Source organism: Ahaetulla prasina, chromosome 6 (assembly GCF_028640845.1).
Source record: "Ahaetulla prasina isolate Xishuangbanna chromosome 6, ASM2864084v1, whole genome shotgun sequence".
In the NCBI taxonomy this organism is placed as follows: domain Eukaryota; kingdom Metazoa; phylum Chordata; class Lepidosauria; order Squamata; family Colubridae; genus Ahaetulla; species Ahaetulla prasina.
Genome location: NC_080544.1, coordinates 51,367,389 through 51,391,388, shown reverse-complemented (window position 1 = coordinate 51,391,388; position 24,000 = coordinate 51,367,389). Strand labels below are relative to the sequence as shown.

At 39.4% G+C, this 24,000-nt stretch overlaps 1 protein-coding gene across 4 annotated transcripts in view; it reads left to right on the top strand.

Annotated features, from left to right (window-relative positions):
* ATRNL1 (attractin like 1) overlaps positions 1-24,000 on the top strand; it is a 618,957-nt gene that overhangs the window by 41,717 nt on the left and 553,240 nt on the right. For all 4 annotated transcript variants that reach the window (XR_009155605.1, XM_058187058.1, XM_058187059.1 and 1 more), the window contains exons 2-5: positions 5,076-5,159; positions 6,837-6,950; positions 8,116-8,244; positions 14,981-15,189. Coding sequence is in view for 3 of the 4 variants with exons in the window: in XM_058187058.1 (XP_058043041.1) it covers positions 5,076-5,159; positions 6,837-6,950; positions 8,116-8,244; positions 14,981-15,189 (536 nt within the window). In the remaining variant the exon portion in view is untranslated. The remainder of the gene's footprint in view (positions 1-5,075; positions 5,160-6,836; positions 6,951-8,115; positions 8,245-14,980; positions 15,190-24,000) is intronic.

Below are 24,000 nucleotides of genomic sequence, written 5' to 3'. Positions count from 1 at the left end.
ATCGACCTCAAGGAGGCCTATGTACATGTACCCATCAGACCAGCCCACAGACGCTTTCTCAGGTTCAGTTATGCCGGGGCCCACTTTCAATACAGGGCCCTGCCCTTCGGTCTATCTTCCGCTCCTCGTACCTTCACCAAGATTCTGGATGCCATGGCGGCCCACCTTCGCATAATTCCAGTAAGAATGCAATGTTACCTGAACGATATATTGATTCTGTCATCTTCCGCCTAGCAGGTGTTACGGGACTTACAGGTAACAATTCAATCCCTACAGGATCACGGCTTTTCAATCAACAGAGCAAAGAGCCATCTAGTGCCTACGACCGAAATTGTCCATCTGGGAGCAAGAATCAACACCAGATCCTGCGAGGTGTTTCTTTCCCGAGACCATCTTCTCAACATAAGAGACTCGACAAAAGAGGTAAAGGCACTCAAGAGGGTTCCACTTTCGCTGCTCTCACAGTTATTGGAAAAGATGGTCTCTTGTCTGTCGATCGTGCCCTGGGCACGTCTTCACTCATGACCCTTCAATGGTTACTTCTCCCACACCAAAGAACAGGCAACAGCCATACCGAAATCAGAATTCCTCTGCCCCCAAAGGTCAGAAAGTCTCTACAGTGGTGGTTGTCTCCAGCCCTGACAAAGGGCTGCTCATTCCAGGAACATTGCCGTCTTGTCCTCACCATGGATACAAGCCTCTACAGCTGGGGTGCCCACCTACTAGACCAGGTGACTCAGGGTCGTTGGTCCCCCAACACCCTCAAGAACGACATCAACTGGTTGGAAATGAGAGCTGCTCACCTAGCTCTCAGGTACTTCCAAGCGCAACTATCAAACCATCATGTGCTACTGCTGACGGACAACACTACCACGAAGGCCCATGTGAACCGTCAAGGAGGCACCTGATCCCACATATTGATGAAAGAGGCTGCAGCCATAGGCCTGTGGGCAGAAAAACATCTTCTCTCACTACAGGCAGCCCATATATCCGGAGTCGCCAACACACAAGCGGATTGGCTGAGCAGGACAACCATCGATCAATCAGAGTGGCAACTGCATCCGGATCTGTTTCTCACAATCATGATCAAATTCGGGCAACCCATAGTAGACCTCTTTGCCAGCCCGACCAACAAACAACTTCCAAGGTTCTTCTCCAGGTTCCAAACCCCAGGAGCAGAAGGAGCAGATGCCCTACGATGTCAGTGGCCCCGGGGCCTTCTTTATGCCTTCCCCCCAACTCCCCTTCTGCCAAGGGTCATTCGAAAAATCTTGGAACAGAAAGCAGAAGTTCTCCTCATAGCCCCTTACTGGCCTCGATGGAGTTGGTTTGCGGATCTGGTGAGCCTGTCCGTCAATCCACCTTGGCGAATTCCACCGGATCAGATTTTCTACGCCAAGGAGCCATTCTCCACCCAGAACCTCAATGTTACCAACTAGCCGTCTGGCACTTGACCGGGAGATACTAAGGAAAGAAAAGCATTCCATGGGGGTCATCTCCACCCTTCTGGCTTCTAGACGCCCATCCACAACGCGTATTTACAAGGCCACATGGTCATCATTCCATCGCTGGTGTCTTAGACATCGAATAGAACCTACTTCTGCCTCCATTAGACATATCCTGCAATTCCTCCAGGACGGATTGGACAAGGGTTTGGCCACCAACACCATCCGCCGGCAGGTTGCAGCTCTTGCCACTGTTTTATTCTGTGACGGGACCTCCACACTTTCTCAACACCCCCGTATCCGACGTTTTCTAAGGGGAGCTTACAATCTGCGACCGCCTCCGGTACACAGTTACCCTACCTGGGACCTAACCCTTGTCCTTCAGAAGCTTACGTCTTCCCCTTTTGAACCCTTGAGCTCCTCCAGTCTTAAGCTCTTAACCTTTAAAGTTGCCTTTCTCGTAGCCATAACCTCAGCCCGCAGGATCTCCGAGATCGCTGCTCTTTTGGTCAGAAAACACTTATGCATTTTTCACTCTAACAGAGTTTTTGTCCTCATCCCAATCATCCATCGGAGCGTCGATGGCACACGCTGGACGTAAGAAGGGCCCTGCGTATTTACCTCAACAGAACAGCTCCTTTCAGGAAGACAGAATCCCTATTTGTTTCCTTTCAACCAAGGGCTCTGGGCACCAAAGTCTCCCCATCCACCATAGGCAGGTGGATAAAGGCCTGTATTTCCATGGCCTACAACTAGCAGAAACACCATCTTCCATGCCGCATCACTGCACACTCCACCCGCAGCGCGGCCACCACAGCTGCCTGGGCCACCCAGGCCTCTATCTTGGACATTTGCAGAGCAGCCACGCGGGCCTCTCCTTCGCCATTTATTAAAAACTACAAGATGGACCAATTTGCCTCAGCTGAGGTCTCATTCGGACGGAGGGTCCTGCAGCGAGTTCTTCCTGTTGCTGAGTCTTCCTAATCTTCCTTTTCCCGCCCTAGGGATATTTAGCTTGGGTATATCCCATTGCTTTGGACTCTCTTAGCAGCGTACAGGAGAAGGAACATTGGCTTACCTGAAGGTTCCTTCTATGTACGCTGTGTGAGAGTCCAACCCCTCCTTATTTTACTTATTGTTTTTTTCTATATACAGGAATCTGGAGGTTATTGTTCTGTTTTTTCCAGTTTTCAAATTGAGTTCGTCTTCTCCAATACCGCTTCTTCGTTAATAAACTGGAGCTAAACAGGAAGAGGAGGTGTGTTTAAACAAATTCAACTCAGTCTCAGGCCAATCAGATGAAGTTAACAACCCATTGCTTTGGACTCTCACGCAGCGTACATAGAAGGAACCTTCAGGTAAGCCAATGTTCCTTTTCTTATTTATTGCTGTAATTAAATATCTGACAATCTTACAATTGTATATGTAGCAAGTCAGGAATAAATGCCATCTAATTCAAAGAGGTTATTTATAAGTGAGAGTGATTTATAACCTAAAATTTCTATCATTCGCTAATAACCTCTTTGATTCTATTTGGAATTTGGAAAGAAAATTACTTTTAGCCCTGGAAGTTTAATAATATGAACAGAAGTATTATAAATAGATTCATATTTAATGAAAATATGAAGTAGGTTTTGGTTTAGAATGTATTGTTACAATAATAATTTCTGGACTAATATTGCAAATTATTTTACTTGGATGTTTCTGCAGTTAATTTACTCTCCAAACAGAAAGACAACTTTCTGTTTAGAGATGGATCAAGGGGATATAGGCTATGATTTTATAGATAGACTTAAAAAGATAAACCTAATGCAGAATGTAGGTGATCTGTGCTAAAAGATTGCTCATTCAAAGTATGTTTGTAACCCAACCTATGCATTCATAGCTCATATTAAACTCACAAATCATAATATGTGGTTTTATAGAAACTTATTTAATTATTGTATCTGTATTGTTGCTCTAATGAGATATGAATGATAAACTTCAATAATCATAAACTGTATTATAATAAATGAATGAAGAGAGACAGACAGAAAGACACACATATACACACACATAGCACACAAGGTAACTAAAGTGGAGATATTAAATAATAAATAGTTAACTAGAAGAATAGATTACTTTCAAAAAGGAAGAAGTGATTTTAACAATTTCTGGACAGAATTTTATCAGTAACTCTGATAGAAAATAAAAAATCTATGCAGATAAAATCAAGATATAGTGATTCAAATAGTCAGAGACCTGAAGTTTTCACAAGAATTTATTCATTCCTTTCATAGATCATACTACCAATATGAAAGGGATTCCTGATGTTTTACATTGATCAGTTGTACAATTAAGACACCTGTGGTAAAATGAACCAACAAATGGATAATTAAATAATTGTCATAATTAACATAACAAAAAAATAATTGATTAATAATATACAAACCAACGGTATCAATATATTAACTACTACATGCTCCGTGAAACTCTTCCAGCTTAACCAAATATTGGAATGTTGTTGAAGATGGGACAAGATTCACTTCTAAGAAAAGGCAGGTCCATAAGTCCAGTTTTTAAACACCCATTGGTTTTAGTCCCCCTCCAACTCTATTTTTTAAAATAGGTAACTAACCAACAAAGTGCACCTGAGATAATTTTACTGGATGAGTTGATTCTAGTTGTAGAAGTCAGTTCTGCTGATATTTTGAAGTAGGATGATTAGAGACAACGTTTAGCTCAAAATCACTCTGTCAGTTTCCATGGCTGAGAAGACATAGTCTAACATCATAACTTATATCACATTTACGTTCCAGAAACCTATTAGCAATCAATTAGGACCTGCAGCACAAGAATAATGTGTTTCTGGAGGTAAGAATCTTACAATAAGAGGGCCATTGCATTTTGTAGCACCTGCAGTTTCTAGTGGTTTTCCAAGGTATCCCTTTGTATAGCACCCTACAGTAGTCCTAATTAATAGTAATAAAAGTGTTAGTTATTACTTAAAACTGCATAATCCTTATGGTTCAGAGGTCTGCAACTGATGCAGTCTACAGAAGACAATCTATTCTGTTTATTTCTATCTCTGCCTTTTTCCTGTAAATTGGATTGATAGAAAAGGGTCCCTGATGGTTTTCAAGCTCTGAAGATTTTGAAAAGAAAAGTTGAAAAGAAGTTCATTCTATTTTTTTTAATTTTCAAGAGTATTATATAATAAATATATTTTTGCAAGGTCATTTAAGTTATTTTGCATCTTTATTTTGTCTCTGGACAGTTTTATTTGAATTATATACACTGCTTATTGATAAAAAGTAAGTTCTGCCTATAGACCTTTTTCCCCAGTTGCAGTATCCTGTTTTGAAGACAAGAAAGACTTTTTGGCATAAAATAAATTTGATTGTAAGTTCCCTCCTTAAACTGGGTGGTGTCAATACCTTATTATAATGTTGCAATTTAGCACACTTGTATGCAACTTAATGTATTCAAATATGTATGCAAAAATTAATGAGTGAAAAAAGATAAGAAATATTAGATCAGTTCAAACACAGTTTTATATAAAAATTCTTCTTTTAAACTGCATTCAAATTGTAATATTTTTGTATGTATTTTTCAAAGAAAAATAGCTTTAAAAACTAACTTTTTTTGTAGGTTAACTGAATCTTCTGGATATTTAACGGATGGGCCAATAAATTATAAATACAAAACTAAATGTACATGGTTAATTGAAGGATAGTAAGTATATTTTTAATTAATGTTGATTCTACATTGTAGCTCTTAATAGATATCTGACAAAAGGTTAAGTAAAAAAATGGTTGCGTTTTCTATAACTTTATTACAAAGATTTTATGATGATGATGATTTTGTAAAGAACTTTTGATGATTTTCTAAAGAATTCTTGATGCGCTAGTTGCATTTCAGAAAAAAAGAAATTTACTGTTGAGTATTAAATACAAAATACAGACAAGGAATATATGACTAATTCTACTTTCATAGTAGAATTGCAGTATGGCATTGCAGCTTTTGATGATGATATCTGTCTATTACTTTTGAACTTAACTGGCTCCACAAATGGATCTACAAAGTTACCTGCAGTGAAAAATGTCAAGCAATTCCTGATACTGTGAATTATTAGTTTGTCCTAGCTGCTGTTCAAGGGTGAAATTCACTTACGTTCCCTACCGGTTCGCAAATGTATACGCACCATGTGCACACTCGGTTAATTTGTGTGCACCATCATCTATGCATGCGCAAAGCCTTTTATGCATGCACAGAGGCTTAAAATGTTTCAAAAAAGCGATGTCATAACATCTGCGTGGGTGGGCGGAGCCTGCTACTGGTTCGCCCAAACCAGATAGAACCGGCTGAATTTCACCCCTGCTGCTGTCTTTGGCCTGATAGTAGTCTGATGCTGATGTATATTTTGCTCATATCTTTGGTTTTCATTGTAATCAATATAGCAGTTCCAAATAACAGATATTTATTTTATTGTTGATCAGATAAAGATTTTGAAATCGGCATCTTACAAACAAAAATAATACTAGTTTTAACGAGTGGATTGTTCCTTTTTGATAAATTTCACGCCACATTTGAATACCCAATGAATTGAGCTATTGTATTTTTCGCTCCATAACACTCCTGACCATAACACGCACTTAGGTTTAGAGAAGGAAAACAAGAAAAAAAAATCTTTGTCCATCTGTTATTCATCTAGCTAGCATCCTTGCAGCAAACAGAAAACAGTCTGCCTCCTCTGTGTCTGCTGCCTCTGCCAGGGAACCCTGGAGCTTTCGCCTGCAAGCAGCTGATCCGTGGTTGAATTGGCCTCCTGGAATACTACCGATCAGCCGTTCCAGACGGCGGGGATCACTGCCGCTGTTTGCCGCTGCTGCCTGTTGCCCATATTCACTCCATAAGACACACAGACATTTCCACCCACTTTTGGGAGACAAAAAAAAATGCATTGTATGGAGCGAAAAATAGAGTAAATTGTTTTATATAATAGCTTAATCTCATCCTCAGTGCATTTTCTAAATTTAAGCTAAATTAAGCTTAAGCAAATGTGTCATAATAAAGTATAGTTTGCTGTACACGGTGAAGAAAAGAGTATAAGGGTAAGGAGAGATCATGTAGGTAAAGGGCCTGTTTGCAGACAGATATTCCTATGTCTGAACCAGAAAATAGTTTTTAGTTTCACAGGTTCAGATTGGATTTTCTCATTTGCAATGAAATACATGTCTAAAATTTATGTAATAGTTGCATCGACACATATACACAATATTACAATTTTTAAAAATGTGTAATTATAAAATCGACAAGTCTTGCCTTTAATACTGTACTGACATGCTTATATGTACATTTCATTATAAAATGTTCCATTTTTAAGTGCTGTTTCTTGCTTTTCTTTTCTAGCCCTAATTCAGTTTTAAGATTACGATTTAATCATTTTGCAACAGAATGTAGTTGGGATCATATGTATGTTTATGATGGAGATTCAATATATGCACCTTTAATAGCTGTATTTAGGTGAGTATTTCAGCTTAATAGCTTTTATTACAGTGTTATAAAATGTGCATTAAGTAGAAGTTTTAGACTGGATTTCAGTATGTAGTTCCCTCTCTGTTGCCTTTTTAAAGATCTTTCTTTTAACTATTTCAGCATGCTCTACTTTGAGCCATGTTTAACAAACCCATAATTTTTGAATTTTACCCTGATTTACCTGGAAGGAAGGAAAGAAGGAAGGACGGAGGGTGGGGGAGAGAGAGAGAGAGAGAGAGAGAGAGAAAGAAAGAAAGAAAGAAAGAAAGAAAGAAAGAAAGAAAGAAAGAAAGAAAGAATGAATGAATTTTTCTGTCTGGGATGGAAAGCAAACTCTTGTTTCACCTGGTAAAAAAATGAAAACAATAAGGTTTTACTCATTTACTTGTTAACTTATTAAAAAAGCATAGAGGAACTGGTTAAAGACCTTTCAGAATGAGAGAGACAGTGCAGTAGGTCAAGAAAAAATTGCTACAGAGAACAAAAATGTAGCTAGAGAAAAGGGAATTCCTTTCACAGTGTGCAACTGGAATAGAAATGAAGTATAGCAGGTGAACCAGACAGTACTGCTAGTGCTGCTATTGCAGAAAAAATTAGAAAATATCCTTCTGGATTTGTAGCAAGAAAAGAATGTGGTCGTTGTTTTTTTGATACAGGTGGAAAAGAATATGGAATGTCCTATTGAAAAAGACTTAGTGGCAGTTTGGTTATTTAGACCATACTTAAGCCAATCTGTGCAAGAATTGTGTCTACCTTGTAAACCTGAATCTTTGAAATAATACATATGTTTAAAAGTTGCTTCTGTGCACTGATTTGAACTTTTAATTTTTAAAAAACTGAAATATTGCCTTTATACATTTTGACTGCATTATTTTTATGGCAATCATTTCTAGAAATGATTTCTAGAGTTCTCTTATTTTAAATAGTATTGTATAGAAGTCATTTTTTTAAAAAAATCAAAATCATTTAGAAATGCTGACTAATTCAGTATGCAAATATTTATATATCTCACTGTGTTTTGCTTTACACATTAAAATGGAATGCAATTTTACAATGCTTCCACATTGTGCTAAGAACTCAAGTGATTTGTTCAAATCTGCAGCTTTTCATTGTTTATTAATAATACACATCTCTTATGTTTAAAATTCTGCAGTGGTCTTATAGTTCCAGAGGTGCATGGAAATGAAACTGTACCTGAAGTAGTAACTACATCTGGCTATGCACTGCTACACTTTTTTAGTGATGCTGCTTATAATCTAACAGGATTTAATATTTTTTACTCGTAAGTATTTCTTATTAATTATGTTTCTGTTAATTAATTTTAGTAAAAAGACCTGGAGCTGAAAACATTTGAAGTAAGCTTATGAAAACTTGATTTTGAGAAGACTGTATGTAACACACATATAGCTTGAAAAATGTTAATGAAGAGGAATTCCAATAGTCAATAGTTCTTTAAAGCAGCGGTCCCCAGACTTTGTGGCTTGGCAGACCGGCTGGGGGAGGAGAGGGCAACTGGGCTGCGTGAGCTACAAAGGTTGGACACCACTGCTGTAAAGAACTCTTGACTATTGATGGAATTTCTTGCACGAGTGGACCTGCGTGCATGTGTGCGTGCCGGTCCAATTCTGAATAGCCACAGCCTGGTAGTAGGCCATAGCCTGGAAGTTAGGGATAACGACTTTAAAGGATACTTAATAATTACTGTGTTTAATGCATTTTATTTATTTATTTATTTATTATTTATTATTTAAATTTTTATACCGCCCTTCTCCCGAAGGACTCAGGGCGGTGTACAGCCAGATTATTTATTTATTTATTTATTTATTTATTTATTTATTTATTAATCACATTTATATACTGCCCTATCTCCCGAAGGACTCAGGGCGGTTCACAGGCAAATAAAAACATATAAATACAGATTAAAATAACAATTAAAAAACTTATTCTACAAGGCCGAATATTTAAAAACAGTATAAATAATAAAACCCATTTAAAACCAATAAATTTAAAATCTAATCCAGTCCTGCGCAGACAAATAAGTGTGTTTTAAGCTCGCGACGGAAGGTTCGGAGGTCCGGAAGTTGACGAAGTCCTGGGGGTAGTTCATTCCAGAGGGTGGGAGCCCCCACAGAGAAGGCCCTTTGCCTGGGCGTCGCCAGACGACACTGCCTCGCTGACGGCACCCTGAGGAGTCCCTCTCTGTGAGAGCGCACGGGTCGGTGAGAGGTATTCGGTAGCAGTAGGCGGTCCCAGTAACCCGCCCTATGCCATGGAGCGCTTTAAAGGTGGTTACCAAGACCTTGAAGCGCACCCGAAGGCCACAGGTAGCCAGTGCAGTCTGCGAGGATAGGTGTCACACGGGAGCCACGAGGGCTCCTCTATCACCTGTGCAGCCGCATTCTGGACTAACTGCAGCCTCCGGATGCCCTTCAAGGGAGCCCCATGTAGAGAGCATTGCAGTAATCCAGGCGAGACGTCACGAGGGCGTGAGTGACCGTGCATAGGCATCCCGGTCCAGAAAGGCGCAACTGGCGCACCAGGCGAACCTGGTAGAACGCTCTCCTGGAGACGGCCGTCAAATGATCTTCCAGAGACAGCCGCTCATCCAGGAGGACGCCCAAGTTGCGCACCTCTCCATCGGGGCCAATGACTCGCCCCAACAGTCAGCCATGGACTCAGCTGACTGTACCGGGATGCCGCATCCACAGCCACTCTGTCTTGGAGGGATTGAGCTTGAGCCTGTTTCTCCCCATCCAGACCCGTGACGGCTTCCAGACACCGGGACAGCACTTCGATAGCTTCGCTGGGGTGGCCCGGTGTGAAAAGTACAGCTGGGTGTCATCAGCGACAGCTGGTACCTCACACCGAAGCCACTGATGATCTCACCCAGCGGTTCATATAGATGTTGAACAGAAGGCGAGAGAATCGACCCCGCGGCACCCCACAAGTGAGGCGCCCGGGCCGACCTCTGCCCCTGTCAACACTGCTCATGCATCGATCGGAGAGATAGGAGGAGAACCACCGATAAACGGTGCCTCCCACTCCCAATCCTCCAACCGCGCAGCAGGATACCATGGTCGATGGTATCAAAGCCGCTGAGAGGTCTAATAGGACCAGGGCAGAGGAACAACCCTATCCCTGGCCCACCAGAGATCATCCACCAACGCGACCAAAGCCGCCTCAGTGCTGTAACCGGGCCGGAAACCGGACTGGAACGGGTCTAGATAGACAGTTTCATCCAGGTGTAAGGGAAACTGATATGCCACCATACTCTCTACAACCTTCGCCGCGAAGCGAAGGTTGGAGACCGGACGATAATTACCTAAAACAGCCGGGTCCAGGGAAGGCTTCTTGAGGGGGGGCCTCACCACCGCCTCTTTCAAGGCGGCCGGAAAGACACCCTCCACCAAAGAAGCACTGTAATCCCTGCAGCCAGCCTCGTGTCACCTCCTGAGTGGCCAGCACCAGCCAGGAGGGGCACGGGTCCAGTAAACACGTGGTGGCATTCAACCTACCCAACAACCTGTCCATGTCCTCGGGAGCCACAGGGTCAAACTCATCCCAAACAATGTCACCAAGACCACCCTCAGACGTCTCACCTGAGTCACCGCAATTTTGGTCCAAACCGTCCCGAAGCTGAACGATTTTATCATATAGATAACCGTTAAACTCCTCAGCACGCCCTGCAACGGGTCATCCCGCCCCCCTGGTGAAGGAGGGAACGAGTCACCCAAACAGGGCGGCTGGGCGGTTATCTGCCGACGCAATGAGGGAGGAGGCGAGCAACGCCTCGCTCATTGCCACTAGGTAGGTCCTAGTATAGGACCTAACTAGTGTCCGATCAGCCTCAAACGGCTAGACCTCCAGGAACTCTCTAGGCGCCTTCTCCGGCGCTTCATCTCCTCAGCTCCTCGGAGAACCAAGGAGCTGGTTGGGACCCGCGCCGGGTCAGAGGCCGCAAAGGCACGACACGATCCAGCCCCGCCGCGCCCGCTCCCAGCCGCGACAAGTTCCTCGGCCGAGCTGTGAGCCAGACCTTCAGGAAACGGCCCAAGCTCCGTCTGGAACCTCTCCGGGTCTATCAGGCGCCTGGGACGGAACCAAGGTATTGGTTCCGTCTCCCTGCGGTGTTGAGTGGCGGTCAGAAAGTCTAGGCGAAGGAGGAAGTGATCTGACCATGACAAAGGCTCAATGACTAAATCCCTCAAGTCCAGATCCTTCAACCACTGACCAGAGATGAAAATCAAATCCAGGGTGCCACCTCCACTGTGGGTAGGGCCATCAACTACTTGAGTCAGGTCGAAGGCCGTCATGGAAGCCGTGAACTCCCGAGCAGCTGAAGATGACAAGCCGGTCGATGGCAAGTTAAAGTCCCCCATGAGGGTTAAAACAATACAATATACAATTTTAAAACAACAAATTAAAATAACATATTCTATAATGGCCGAAAAATTTAAAAACCATCAAATTTGACCCAATAAAACAGAATACCCAATTTAAAATTATTAAAATTCAAAACATTCTAAATTTAAAAATTAAGAATTAAGCCAGTCCCGCTTGGATGAACAAGTACATTTTCAATTCACGACGAAAGGTCCGAAGGTCAGGTAATTGACGCAAACCAGGAGGAAGTTCGTTCCAGAGGGTAGATGCTCCAACAGAGAAGGCCCTTCCCCTGGGGGCCGCCAGCCGACACTGCCTCGCTGACGGCACCCTGAGAAGTCCCTCTGTGTGAGCGTACGGGTCGGTGGGAGGCATAGGGTAACAGCAGGTGGTCCCGTAAGTAGCATTTGTTATTGCAGGTAGTCCTTGCTTAATAGTTGGGATTGGAAATGCCTTTGCTAAGTGACCCAACTGTAAAGCATGATGCTTTTTGACTGCACTAACTCACATCAGCAATTGTGGCAGTTTTGGTTGCTGCATTTAAACAAATATTACACGATATCACTAGCATGACATCACAGCGCCATTTGCAATCTCCTGCCTGTCATGGATCTTGTTAAAAGTTAACAATGAAATCACAAATGGCGATTATTTGACTCTGTTCCCCTGTGATGTTGTAATTGCAAGCCACCCAAATTGTGATGAAATGACCGTAGAAATGTAATAGTTGCAGCTACAGGACTTTTCATAAGCTTCTTTGTTCAGCATTATCATATCTATGAATGGCCACTGAATGAGTGATTGCTGAATGAGGACTACCTGTATTTGTTAGTGTGTGAAGTTATATCTCAAAGAAGATAGATTGGAAAAATGTTTTATGAGACAATTATCTCAGCATAATCTGTTTAAGGAAATGTATAGATTTTGAGTGTGTGTGTGTATTGGTCTTTGTCTTTCTATTTTTCTGTTCATAGGCACAAACACAGACACAGATATACATAATCACTTGCTCATTTGGCTGGATTGGCCTTTCTAAATGGGGCAACTAGAAACAAATTTCTTGGACTTAAAGGCTAAGTTTTTATAGAAGTAAAGCATGATAGCATTGATCCATAGAGAGCTGAAAATTGTGCCATTGGCCCCCAGACTTTAAAAGTTGTAAAAGCAAACTTCATGTGAAATTTTCTGATTTCTGATACTTTTTCGTCCATATTCACTTCTCTTGGAATATTTTGCTTTTTTTTATGAAACTGAAAAGTTAGATTTCTTTTAATTATGTTTCTGTTAATTAATTTTAGTAAAAAGACCTGGAGCTGAAAACATTTGAAGTAAGCTTATGAAAACTTGATTTTGAGAAGACTGTATGTAACACACATATAGCTTGAAAAATGTTAATGAAGAGGAATTCCAATAGTCAATAGTTCTTTAAAGCAGCGGTCCCCAGACTTTGTGGCTTGGCAGACCGGCTGGGGGAGGAGAGGGCAACTGGGCTGCGTGAGCCACAAAGGTTGGACACCACTGCTGTAAAGAACTCTTGACTATTGATGGAATTTCTTGCACGAGTGGACCTGCGTGCATGTGTGCGTGCCGGTCCAATTCTGAATAGCCACAGCCTGGTAGTAGGCCATAGCCTGGAGGTTAGGGATAACGACTTTAAAGGATACTTAATAATTACTGTGTTTAATGCATTTTATTTATTTATTTATTTATTATTTATTATTTAAATTTTTATACCGCCCTTCTCCCGAAGGACTCAGGGCGGTGTACAGCCAGATTAAAACAATACAATATACAATTTTAAAACAACAAATTAAAATAACATATTCTATAATGGCCGAAAAATTTAAAAACCATCAAATTTGACCCAATAAAACAGAATACCCAATTTAAAATTATTAAAATTCAAAACATTCAAAATTTAAAAATTAAGAATTAAGCCAGTCCCGCTTGGATGAACAAGTACATTTTCAATTCACGGCAAAAGGTCCGAAGGTCAGGTAATTGACGCAAACCAGGAGGAAGTTCGTTCCAGAGGGTAGATGCTCCAACAGAGAAGGCCCTTCCCCTGGGGGCCGCCAGCCGACATTGCTTGGCGGACGGTACCCTGAGAAGACCCTCTCTGTGTGAGCGTACGGGTCGGTGGGAGGCATAGGGTAACAGCAGGTGGTCCCGTAAGTAGCATTTGTTATTGCAGGTAGTCCTTGCTTAATAGTTGGGATTGGAAATGCCTTTGCTAAGTGACCCAACTGTAAAGCATGATGCTTTTTGACTGCACTAACTCACATCAGCAATTGTGGCAGTTTTGGTTGCTGCATTTAAACAAATATTACACGATATCATTAGCATGACATCACAGCGCCATTTGCAATCTCCTGCCTGTCATGGATCTTGTTAAAAGTTGGCAATGAAATCACAAATGGCGATTATTTGACTCTGTTCCCCTGTGATGTTGTAATTGCAAGCCACCCAAATTGTGATGAAATGACCGTAGAAATGTAATAGTTGCAGCTACAGGACTTTTCATAAGCTTCTTTGTTCAGCATTATCATATCTATGAATGGCCACTGAATGAGTGATTGCTGAATGAGGACTACCTGTATTTGTTAGTGTGTGAAGTTATATCTCAAAGAAGATAGATTGGAAAAATGTTTTATGAGACAATTATCTCAGCATAATCTGTTTAAGGAAATGTATAGATTTTGAGTGTGTGTGTGTATTGGTCTTTGTCTTTCTATTTTTCTGTTCATAGGCACAAACACAGACACAGATATACATAATCACTTGCTCATTTGGCTGGATTGGCCTTTCTAAATGGGGCAACTAGAAACAAATTTCTTGGACTTAAAGGCTAAGTTTTTATAGAAGTAAAGCATGATAGCATTGATCCATAGAGAGCTGAAAATTGTGCCATTGGCCCCCAGACTTTAAAAGTTGTAAAAGCAAACTTCATGTGAAATTTTCTGATTTCTGATACTTTTTCTTCCATATTCACTTCTCTTGGAATATTTTGCTTTTTTTTATGAAACTGAAAAGTTAGATTTCTTTTATTTATATTTCATATTTCTTAACAGCCCATCTTTCTTGGAAATTACATATATTGGCTTTTAGCATATTAAATGTAATTACTTTCATGGTTGTTTCTGTGACTGATAAGCAAAATGCTCCCAAAGGCCAAAATAGTTACCTTTTCTGTTTGATCCCTTCTCCACATCCATTTTGTGAATATTTTATTTTAGAAACCTAGTACTAAAAAGAATACGTTGGGAAATCAAATCTCTATGCTGATCCTATTTGTATTTCTTTTGCTACAGTGGAATATAAATGCCAAAATCTTACAAAATTGGAATGATACAGAAGATTGTATTTTCAGCCTGACTTATTTCTTCTGCATAGATATGCTTTAGTATGTAGTAGGCTAATAAAATATTATGGAAGAATAAAAATAGAGTGCATGAACATCTTGTCACTGATTTCTGGTTTTGTTTCTTGGTAATTTTAAGTAGTAAACTGAAGGCTATGTTTGTAATTAAGTAAATAAGTAATTACTTATATAAAAAATAACTTGGATGTATTCCTAATGACTATTTCTCTTTGGTATTTTATCAACTCATTTCTTCTGATATTGTTCATTACAGAATTAATTCATGTCCAAATAACTGCTCAGGGCATGGGAAATGCACAACTAGTGGCTCAATACCAAGCCAACTATATTGTGAGTGTGACAAGTATTGGAAAGGAGAAGCCTGTGATATCCCTTATTGTAAAGCTAACTGTGGAAGTCCTGATCATGGCTACTGTGATTTAACAGGAGAGAAACTCTGTGTCTGCAATGATAGTTGGCAAGGTAAGTTAACATTTTTGTTAAAAGCTATGGCATGTATTTTGTGGTATGTGAAACATGTCATGTCTGTCTGTCTATCTTTCCGTCCAAGTTAGTATAGACTAAAGTAGCAATGAATATACTACAGCTGGTTATTTGTCTAATTTACCTTCTCTTAATCGATGGCCCTCATTTCATCTATTGATCATTATCTCAGAACATTGCAAATTCCTGGATTCAAAGCCTGATGTACTTAGATGAACGTTCCTTAGTTGTTTTACTGAAGATTATACAGGTATTCTGATTTACTAATTCTGGGAGAATTTTGTGAATATCCTGGCATTGTAATAGAACTGTACAGCTGGAACAAGCTATTCATGCCAGTCAATCTAATCTCCTGTTCAGGATGGATGGATGGATGGATACGATAGACAGATAGATAGATGATAGAAAGAATTCTTTATTGATAGATAGAATTCTTTATTGGCCAAGCATGATTGGACACACAAACAATTTGTCTCTGGTGCATAAGCTCTCAATGTATATACAAACAACAAAGTGATAGGACATATATCATAAATCATAGTTGCAAACATTAATTATAAGATACCAACAAATGATAATCATATATACCAATAGGAAAAGATAGTAGGAAAGATGAGAAGATAAGAAAGATGAGGAGATGAGAAAGGTAATAGCAATACAGCCTACTACATGGATAAATCTCTTAGTCCTAAGACAATGATGAGGAAATTAGGTGTTCAGCAGAATGATGGCACAGGGAAATACTAACTTTGTGTCTAATTGTTTTGGCATGCAGTGCCCTATAGTAGTGTTGGGGAGGGAAGGGGAGGGGAGGGAAGAAGCTGAAATAGCTTATGTCCAGGATGTGAGGGATCTGTAGAAATTTTCTCAGCCCTTTTTCTGGTTTGTGCAGTGTACAGGTCCTCAATGGAAGGCAAGCTGGTTGCAATTGTTCTTTCTGCAGTTCTAACTATCTGTTGAAGTCTGTACCTGTCCTGTTTGGCTGTCATTTAATTGTAATAACATCCAGCCAACCTTAGCTAGCTTATTAATCACAATGCTTTGACAGAAATTTTACTGAAATTATACTGAATTCCATATTATGATATGAAAAGTTACTCTGTTAAAAATAAAATTAGTTTTATTAGTTTTATTTATTTATTTATGGGTAGTCACGCGGGGTTATCACTAATCTTTAAAAATGATTATATTTTTATGATTTGTTCTGGAATATTAATTGGTTTATTTCTTCCATGATCATCCTTTTTGATCTTAGGAACAATATTTCCTTTCCTCCAGTCTTCTGGCATTTCTCCAATTTTCTGAAATATAAGTTTTCAAATAATACTATTGAAATAATGCTATTTAAAACAGTTGTCAACTAACACTTGATACAGTACATAAAATTTTAACTATTCCATCAATACCATAGAGATGCAATTCATACAATTCTGGAGATTTAAATTCATTCAGAGTGCATAGTACTGTTGTGGCTCCAGCCTGGCCCCCTGGGCCTGGCCCCCTGCCAGAGAGTGACTCAGAGAGTAAGGGGGAAGGGTCGTCAGGGCTCCCCTCCGCAGGGCCGGCCTCTCTGGCTCAGCTGCAGGAGCCAGAGGCAGGCCAGGTGGAGGAAGTAACGAGGCCTCTGTCTCCTGTATCTCTCCCCACCCAGGCAATGCTTCCAGACCCAGCTGTGGACAATCAGTCCTGGTTAGATCCCAGGTTTCGTAGACAAGAGAGGCGGGAACAACAGAAGAAGGGGTGGAGCAGGCCTAGAAAGTACTGAGTCACGAAGCCACACCCCACAGGGTATAAAAGCAGGAGGGGCTGCTCTATTACTTCGTGACGGACAAATCAAACTGACTGGAGAAAACTTGAGCTGAATTATTTGACTGAGCATTTGGCTTGGATTGCTATTTGTTTCTGACGTCCTGATTGACATGCCAGCATCAAGGAAGATAAAAGAAAACCTTGGCAGATGCTCGCTGGTTTGCTGCCAGAGCTGATAGCTACCGTGGACTAAATTGCCAGCTAATTGAGTCATTTCACGTGCCTCCCGAACTGAGGTGGGACCTCAGAACAAATACCTTATTTTTGTCAAGTTTCAATACTGTCAGTTCATGCTTTTCTTCCCAGTGTAACAAATACAAATACCTTGCTGAGAGAAAGGACATACTAACAACAAAGTTTTAAAAACAAAGATAAACAATGGAGACCAAGGCTTCCTGAATTCTTTCCAAGCCTTTTACTAAGGATGGCAAAGAAGATATCTGTATATTCTTTTGTGTAATGAAGTAGTAGAGACTACTTTCTTTACTACTTAAAGTAATTGTATATGCATTGCCTCTATATGGCTTTTACTGTTCCATTATGTTGTGTATGTATATTTTTGTGTATATGCATGCACTGGAAAGCATGAAACGGGCTTCATATACTCTATTATGAGCTATGGATAGGTTCACACATAATGGAGTTTGGATATTGACTCAGCAAAGAGGAGTTATAAACTGGAGCAAACATAATGGATTCTAGATTTCTAAAATTATAGGATTAATGGCTTTATGGATAATGGTAGAAAAGAGCCTTGAAAATGTAAATTGTATTGATGATAATCAGTTTCATGCTTTGGAAGGAAATGGTACTGTATATAACCAAGTGTATATGGTTTTGCTTTTTAAGGATTAATAATTTTAGATAGTGTAGTGACATTTATTCAAGTTAAACATTTTTGGAGTCTGGAGACCATAAAATACTTTCTTGCCAACATTCATTACTAAATGAAACCTCTGTTTCAATTAAGACGAGTGAAAATAAATTTGTATTTTTATTGCTGTTCAGGTTTCTAGCCCCTATGAAATCAATCCATGGACCCCAGGTTGAAAATTTCTGTTTTACATAATTTATATCAATATTCTTTTGTATTGGAAAGAATAAAAAGAAATTGAGTAGCTTTGCCTTTAATACAAAACCATAAACTTTCAACCAATCTTAATTGTGAACAGCTGAATATCTATAGATTCCAGATATAGCCTAGGAAAATGGTATTCTTTAATAGTTGTAGAGCTCAACAGGGATTGCAGCCTAGTTGGCAATCTTATTATGTCAGCAGAAAAATGGGTAAATAGCTAATTATATTTGAAAATGTTTATGAAAGCTTACTTCTCTGTATCTAATAGGGACATATGATGAAAACACATTCTATTGTAGCACTTTGTTTCTTGTATGAGAGGTAGCATGTTCTCTTTTGAGATTTACAAGTTGGAGAAAATATGTGGTATGCCAGATGAAGCAATGAGGAGACAAATCTGCTCCTGCCATGCTATTTGCTGCTTAAAAAGGGTGTTGTGGTCTGTCAGCAGCTTGCGGAGCTGGCAAAAGAGTCGGACAGAGATGAGGCTGAGGTGGGGCCAGGGCCATCGGGGAGTGAGGTGCGGACTCCAGATCCTCGAGAGACTGATAGTAGTGAGGCAGAGGAACAGGAGGAGCCTGTTCCCAATGCACACATGAGAAGAGCTGCCAGAAGGCAAGAGCAGCTCAAGCAAAGAGGACAACTCGGGAGTAGGGCCAAGAGATTATTGGCCCCTCCCATAAGGCTTAAAACAGACCAGCAACGGCATTTGGGCTTTGCCGGAAAACAAGGTTGGTAGCTTCGTCATCTTCTTTGTCTACGTCTTGCATTCATTTTTGTATCTGTGACTTCTGAACTTTTGCTAAGAAAGGCCTTGGGCAGTTTGCCTAATTGAACAAAGGTTTGCAATAGGACTGAGGAATTTGTGTTGGGAGGAATTTGCTTTAATTTAGTTGAACTACGCTGGGAATGAAGCAATTCTCAGCTGTTCGAATAAAGTTTTTTTTTTCATTGACTGAGTTTCCTACTATCTACTTGGGCCTGGGTCACAACAAAGGGGAAACAATTTACAGATTTCCTTTAATGAGTGATTCACAAACATCTCCCATCAAAATGAAGTATTCCTCTAATGCTTATATGGCTCTCGAAACTAGGTAGTAGCTGGGTTTATCAGCTCACAAAGCACTAATACAGTTTTATTTGGTTTTGTCTAAACAAACCAGCCAATAGACTTTGTTTAAAATGACTGATTTTGATTTATGTTTGTATGAATCCAGCACTGATAGCATTCATAAGGGGATTACTATTGGAAAGAAGGCATAATGATGGAAAATATACCCTATGGATAGGTTCACACAGTGGAGTTTGGGTTTTGTCTGAGCATGATCTGATCTGAACTCAGCTTTTGTGATTTGTAAACTATGGTCAACTGTAGATCTTGGATGCTTGTACCTGACCAACTGATTTATTATAAAGTCATTACATTATTTCTTTGCCACATCGGCACCTGGGAAAGCTCCTTATGCTCTCCTTATATCTTTCTATTTGAAGGGAATTCTTTACAGTTTGAAAGGGAATTGGAAGGGATTGATAAATATGTTCCAGAATTATGATCAAGGGTCTCTTTTTATGAGAGTTGGCTGTTTGAAATACTTATTTTTGTTTTTGGCCAGGGTTTTTGGGGTAATGACGTGTGTGTGTGTGTGTGTGTGTGTGTGTGTGTAAGTGTAGGAAAACACTTTCTAGAGTCCTTCATGCACACTATTTGAGTAATGCTTACTCATTAGATTGATACTGTAGATCTTGGATGCTTGTATCTGACCAACTGATTTATTTTATCTTTAAGTGTTACATTGTATTTTAAATGAACTTCATTTGAGCTGATGGAAATTTGACATACTGAAGATAAATGCATTTCAACTCTTAGTTCTGCAAACTGATATGAACAGAAAACTATTTCAGAAAAACAGACTTCATGAAACAATAGACCAAAGAGATTTGCTCCAGTAAATCAAAAGAAGTATTGGAACCAAAACACTCTCAATATCATGTTCATAAGAACACCACAAGATGTTAAAGATGTAGTAATCAGCTACTTCTTTTCCATCTTCTTTACACACACCTAGGAATTTTTATCTTTTATTTGGGAGGAAGAGGTTTAATTCTTTCTTTCCCAGGTCATTTTTCTCCTTCACCCTGCTATGGCTAAGTCTGAAAGAAAAAAATGGCATCATTGGCCTTGTAATTGTTATACTGAGGTATGGTTTTACTGGTATAATCATAAATTAGTTTAGAAGATTGCCTTGAATACAATTTGAACTGTGATTTATAAAAAGCTAACAGAAACATAGCAAGTTGTCTGGAAGTGTAGATTCATTTCCGTTTGTCTTCTAGATCCGTGGTAGTCAACCTGGTCCCTACTATCCACTAGTGGGAGTTCCAGCTTTCATGGTGGGCAGTAGGGGTTTTGTCCGATACTGAAGCACTTTGCTTTTTTTAAAATTTAATTGACTTTTTAAATTTTTTTTCATAGCATTATTTAAAAACATTTTCATTAGGTTTTCATAAAATTCTATATGACAATTTAAATATCTGAAAATATACTATTTCTATCGCCCGCACATAAGTTTAGTTCACATTAACTAAGTGAAACTAAATGGTGCTATAGTGCAACTGCAAACAAAAGAGCCTCGTCCCAGAATAGCTCGCCCATCTCCCCCATCACCACCCAGCTGTAACAGCCAAGCAGAGCTGGTAGCCGGCGCCCCCCCAAACCCAATCCATGATGCGTGAGAGGCATGAGCAGATGATGATACAAGGTGCATTACTGTGGAACTGGTGGATGGTTAGAAAATTTTACTACTAACAGAGATACAAAAGTGGGCGATAGCTATAAAAAGGTTGACTACCCCTGTTCTAGATAGGTAACTGTTTGCACACTACTTTGTGACATTTATTGTTATTTCATTGCTTTGAGGGTTGAATGAAAAGTAATGCTTCCATCTCCATAATGTTAGTTTAAATAGGTATATTTTAATAAATGAAACAGGAAAATAATCCTTGAAATAAGGTTTTTTGTTACTGCATTTACTTCTCCACATAATCACCACCATTTGCTACATGCTTCTTCCAACGATAGACAAGCTTCTTAAAGCTGTCACAAAAGAACTGCACACTTTGTCTCTTCAACCAGGTCCTGACACTTTTTTCCACCTCCTCATTTGGGTGAAACAAATCCCCATGAAGATATTCCCTCAATGTTGGGAGAAGGTGGAAGTCATATGATGCCAAGTGTGAACTGTATGATGAATGGGGTAAGACAATGACTTCCAACTTCACAATTGCGTCTTGGGTGGCTCATGAGGTATGAGGCCTAGAGTTGTCTTGTTGCAGCAAAATTTCCTTTCTGTTATTTCAAACTCTAGTTAATAATTATTTAAAATTTTTGGTGTTACAATATAGCACTCAGGCAGGTTCAAAGAAATGTGTGTGAATAATGTCATTTATGACCCCAAGGAATGTAAGCCCAAGTCTTCCTGCTGAAGACTAGGTTTTGAATTTTATTCTGCAGGTGAAACTTTGTAATAATATTTCATGGACTCACGCTTTGTTTCTAAGTCAATGATGAAGCCATGTTTCATCAGCTGTCATTTCTTCATGTGACGCTGTGAAGAAATTTCTTACCTTCATTCTTGTACAATGACAAATGCTGGCAAATGTCAACCCTTGACATTTTTCTTTTTGCCATCAGTAAATGAGGAACCCATCTTGAATAAACCTTCCAGTATTTAGGAACATCAGTTATGTGACCCATGGGTTTGTGTGAAATGCCAAGTTTGATGATAGTTTCTCAGTGTCCATCGATTGTCCATAAACAATTCTTCAACCTTTCTGATGTGAAATTTGTGCTGTTTCAGGTTGTCCACTTTGATCTTTATCATTTGTGATAAAGATCATAAATTCATTTTTCCTAGTGCAAATGTATGGCCCAGTGATGCAGTTATCATAAATAGCCTGCATTCAGTGGTGAGTTTCAATCAGAAGGATTTCCTTGGCAGTCAAAAATTTCAATCATAGTGTATTACTTAAACTGCAGCAATGAGCATATCATGAAAAATGACTTCAGAACCTTTGCTCACAGCAAATTCCTGCCAACTGAAGGAAAGAACCAATGTCAGAGCTTTCAATACATCATTACTGCCTTCTGCTTTAGACTTACAACATTGGAGTCATTGCTTTTTATTCACCCTTCATGTAATTAATAATCCAAATGTATTTGGATTATTTGAAAGAGAGTTTGCTGTATTATGATTGAAGCGGCTAAGTTCAACATTAATCGAAAATAGTATCGGTGGAATCTTATTGTAAAATTATTTATACTTCTATGGAGTTGGCAATATCATAACAATTATTCATGAATTGCTATTTATTTCATTTTACAGACATTTGTAAAACAATTATTCCACTCTTGCTATCTCTCTCTGACAATTTTGCAGTTATTCTGTATTTTTTTTCTACTTGCAGATTGAGATGAACTTGTGACAATAAAAATGGCAACTGTTAACCTCTGTTCTTTAAAAATAAACAACCTTTCTTTGTGACATGCTAAAATAATTGCAGCTTCTGCTGAAAAAGAAAGGGAAATTCCATTCCTGAGATCCTGAGCAGAAAGGAGAGGAAGACTCATCCTAGCTAGTGTGTATTGTTTATGTCAGTTCTATTTGAAAAACGGGTGGAAGTGAAAGAGTAATCCTTTAGTTTCTTACAACTAATGAGAAAGGGGAGGGATGCTCGTGGTATCTCCAGACACATGGAAGAAGGAAAAGGAGATATCAGGAGAAAGATGGTGTGTAGTCTGAAGTTGGCAAGCTAGACTGAGGCCAGACAAGACAGGGATACAAACTCTAGCAAAAGGTCTGAAGCTGTAGGATTTAAGCTTAAGTATAAAAATATGGCTAGGTTCCTAGATTTCTAGTTTTATCCCTGGAATGTCTTATCTGGAAGTAACTGATCTTTATTAATTTTTTTAGGTTTTTTTATGATCATTAGTTAGTTGCTTTAAGTTGTATACTTAGTTGCTTTAAGGACAAAAACCAAGATGGGGAGTGCCTTCAAGGCAGCACTGACTAGCACAAGATCCTGGTTTCTGGCCTGGTATCTTAACCTCCAAACACTTTGGAAGTTGGTTTTCATAGAAGGAATAAAACCAAAACTTTCTTTGGAATGACTTTTTTTCCAAAAGTTTCAGTCAGATTTAATCTTAAGTATATTTAATATATTATATTTATCTTATACAAAGTCAGTTTGATGTAGTGGTTAAGCTACCAGGCTAGAAATAAGGAGACTGAGTGCTAGTCCTCCTTGAGGCACAAAGCCAGCTGGGTGGCCTTGGTCCAGTTACTTTCTCTCAACTCAAGATGAAATTACAAACCACTTCTAAAATCTTGCCAAGAAAACTACAGGGACTTGACTTAAGTTGTTGCCAGGAGTTATCACTGGCTCAAAGGCACAAAATAAAATTACGTCATAAATATTTTAAATGCTAGCAGTGAAAGGGGCCTGACAACTATGGCAAAGGATTCCAAAATTTAGATACTGCAGTACATAATGTTTTCTAACCAACTCAGTATTTATTAAAAAAAGGCAAGAGAAGAAGGTTGATATTTGGATGAATTATAGGGGCATGAGGAAAAAATGTATAAAACCCCCAATAAGGAGAAGAGTTAAATGAAACTTGGTGTTAGTAGATTGAATCAGAATAGAAAGTGATTTTAAATATAGTGTGAATTAAATATAGTGTGAAGAGAGAATAGGAGAAATAGAGACAATAAATTGGAGCTGTCTGTAAAAGTGCATGCACTGTGATTGTTGCAATAGATAGTTAAAACAATATACTCTTAGGGCAAGAAGTTAAATTTTAACGCTTAATTGCGTTTCAGATACTTCTTTAAACATCATTTATA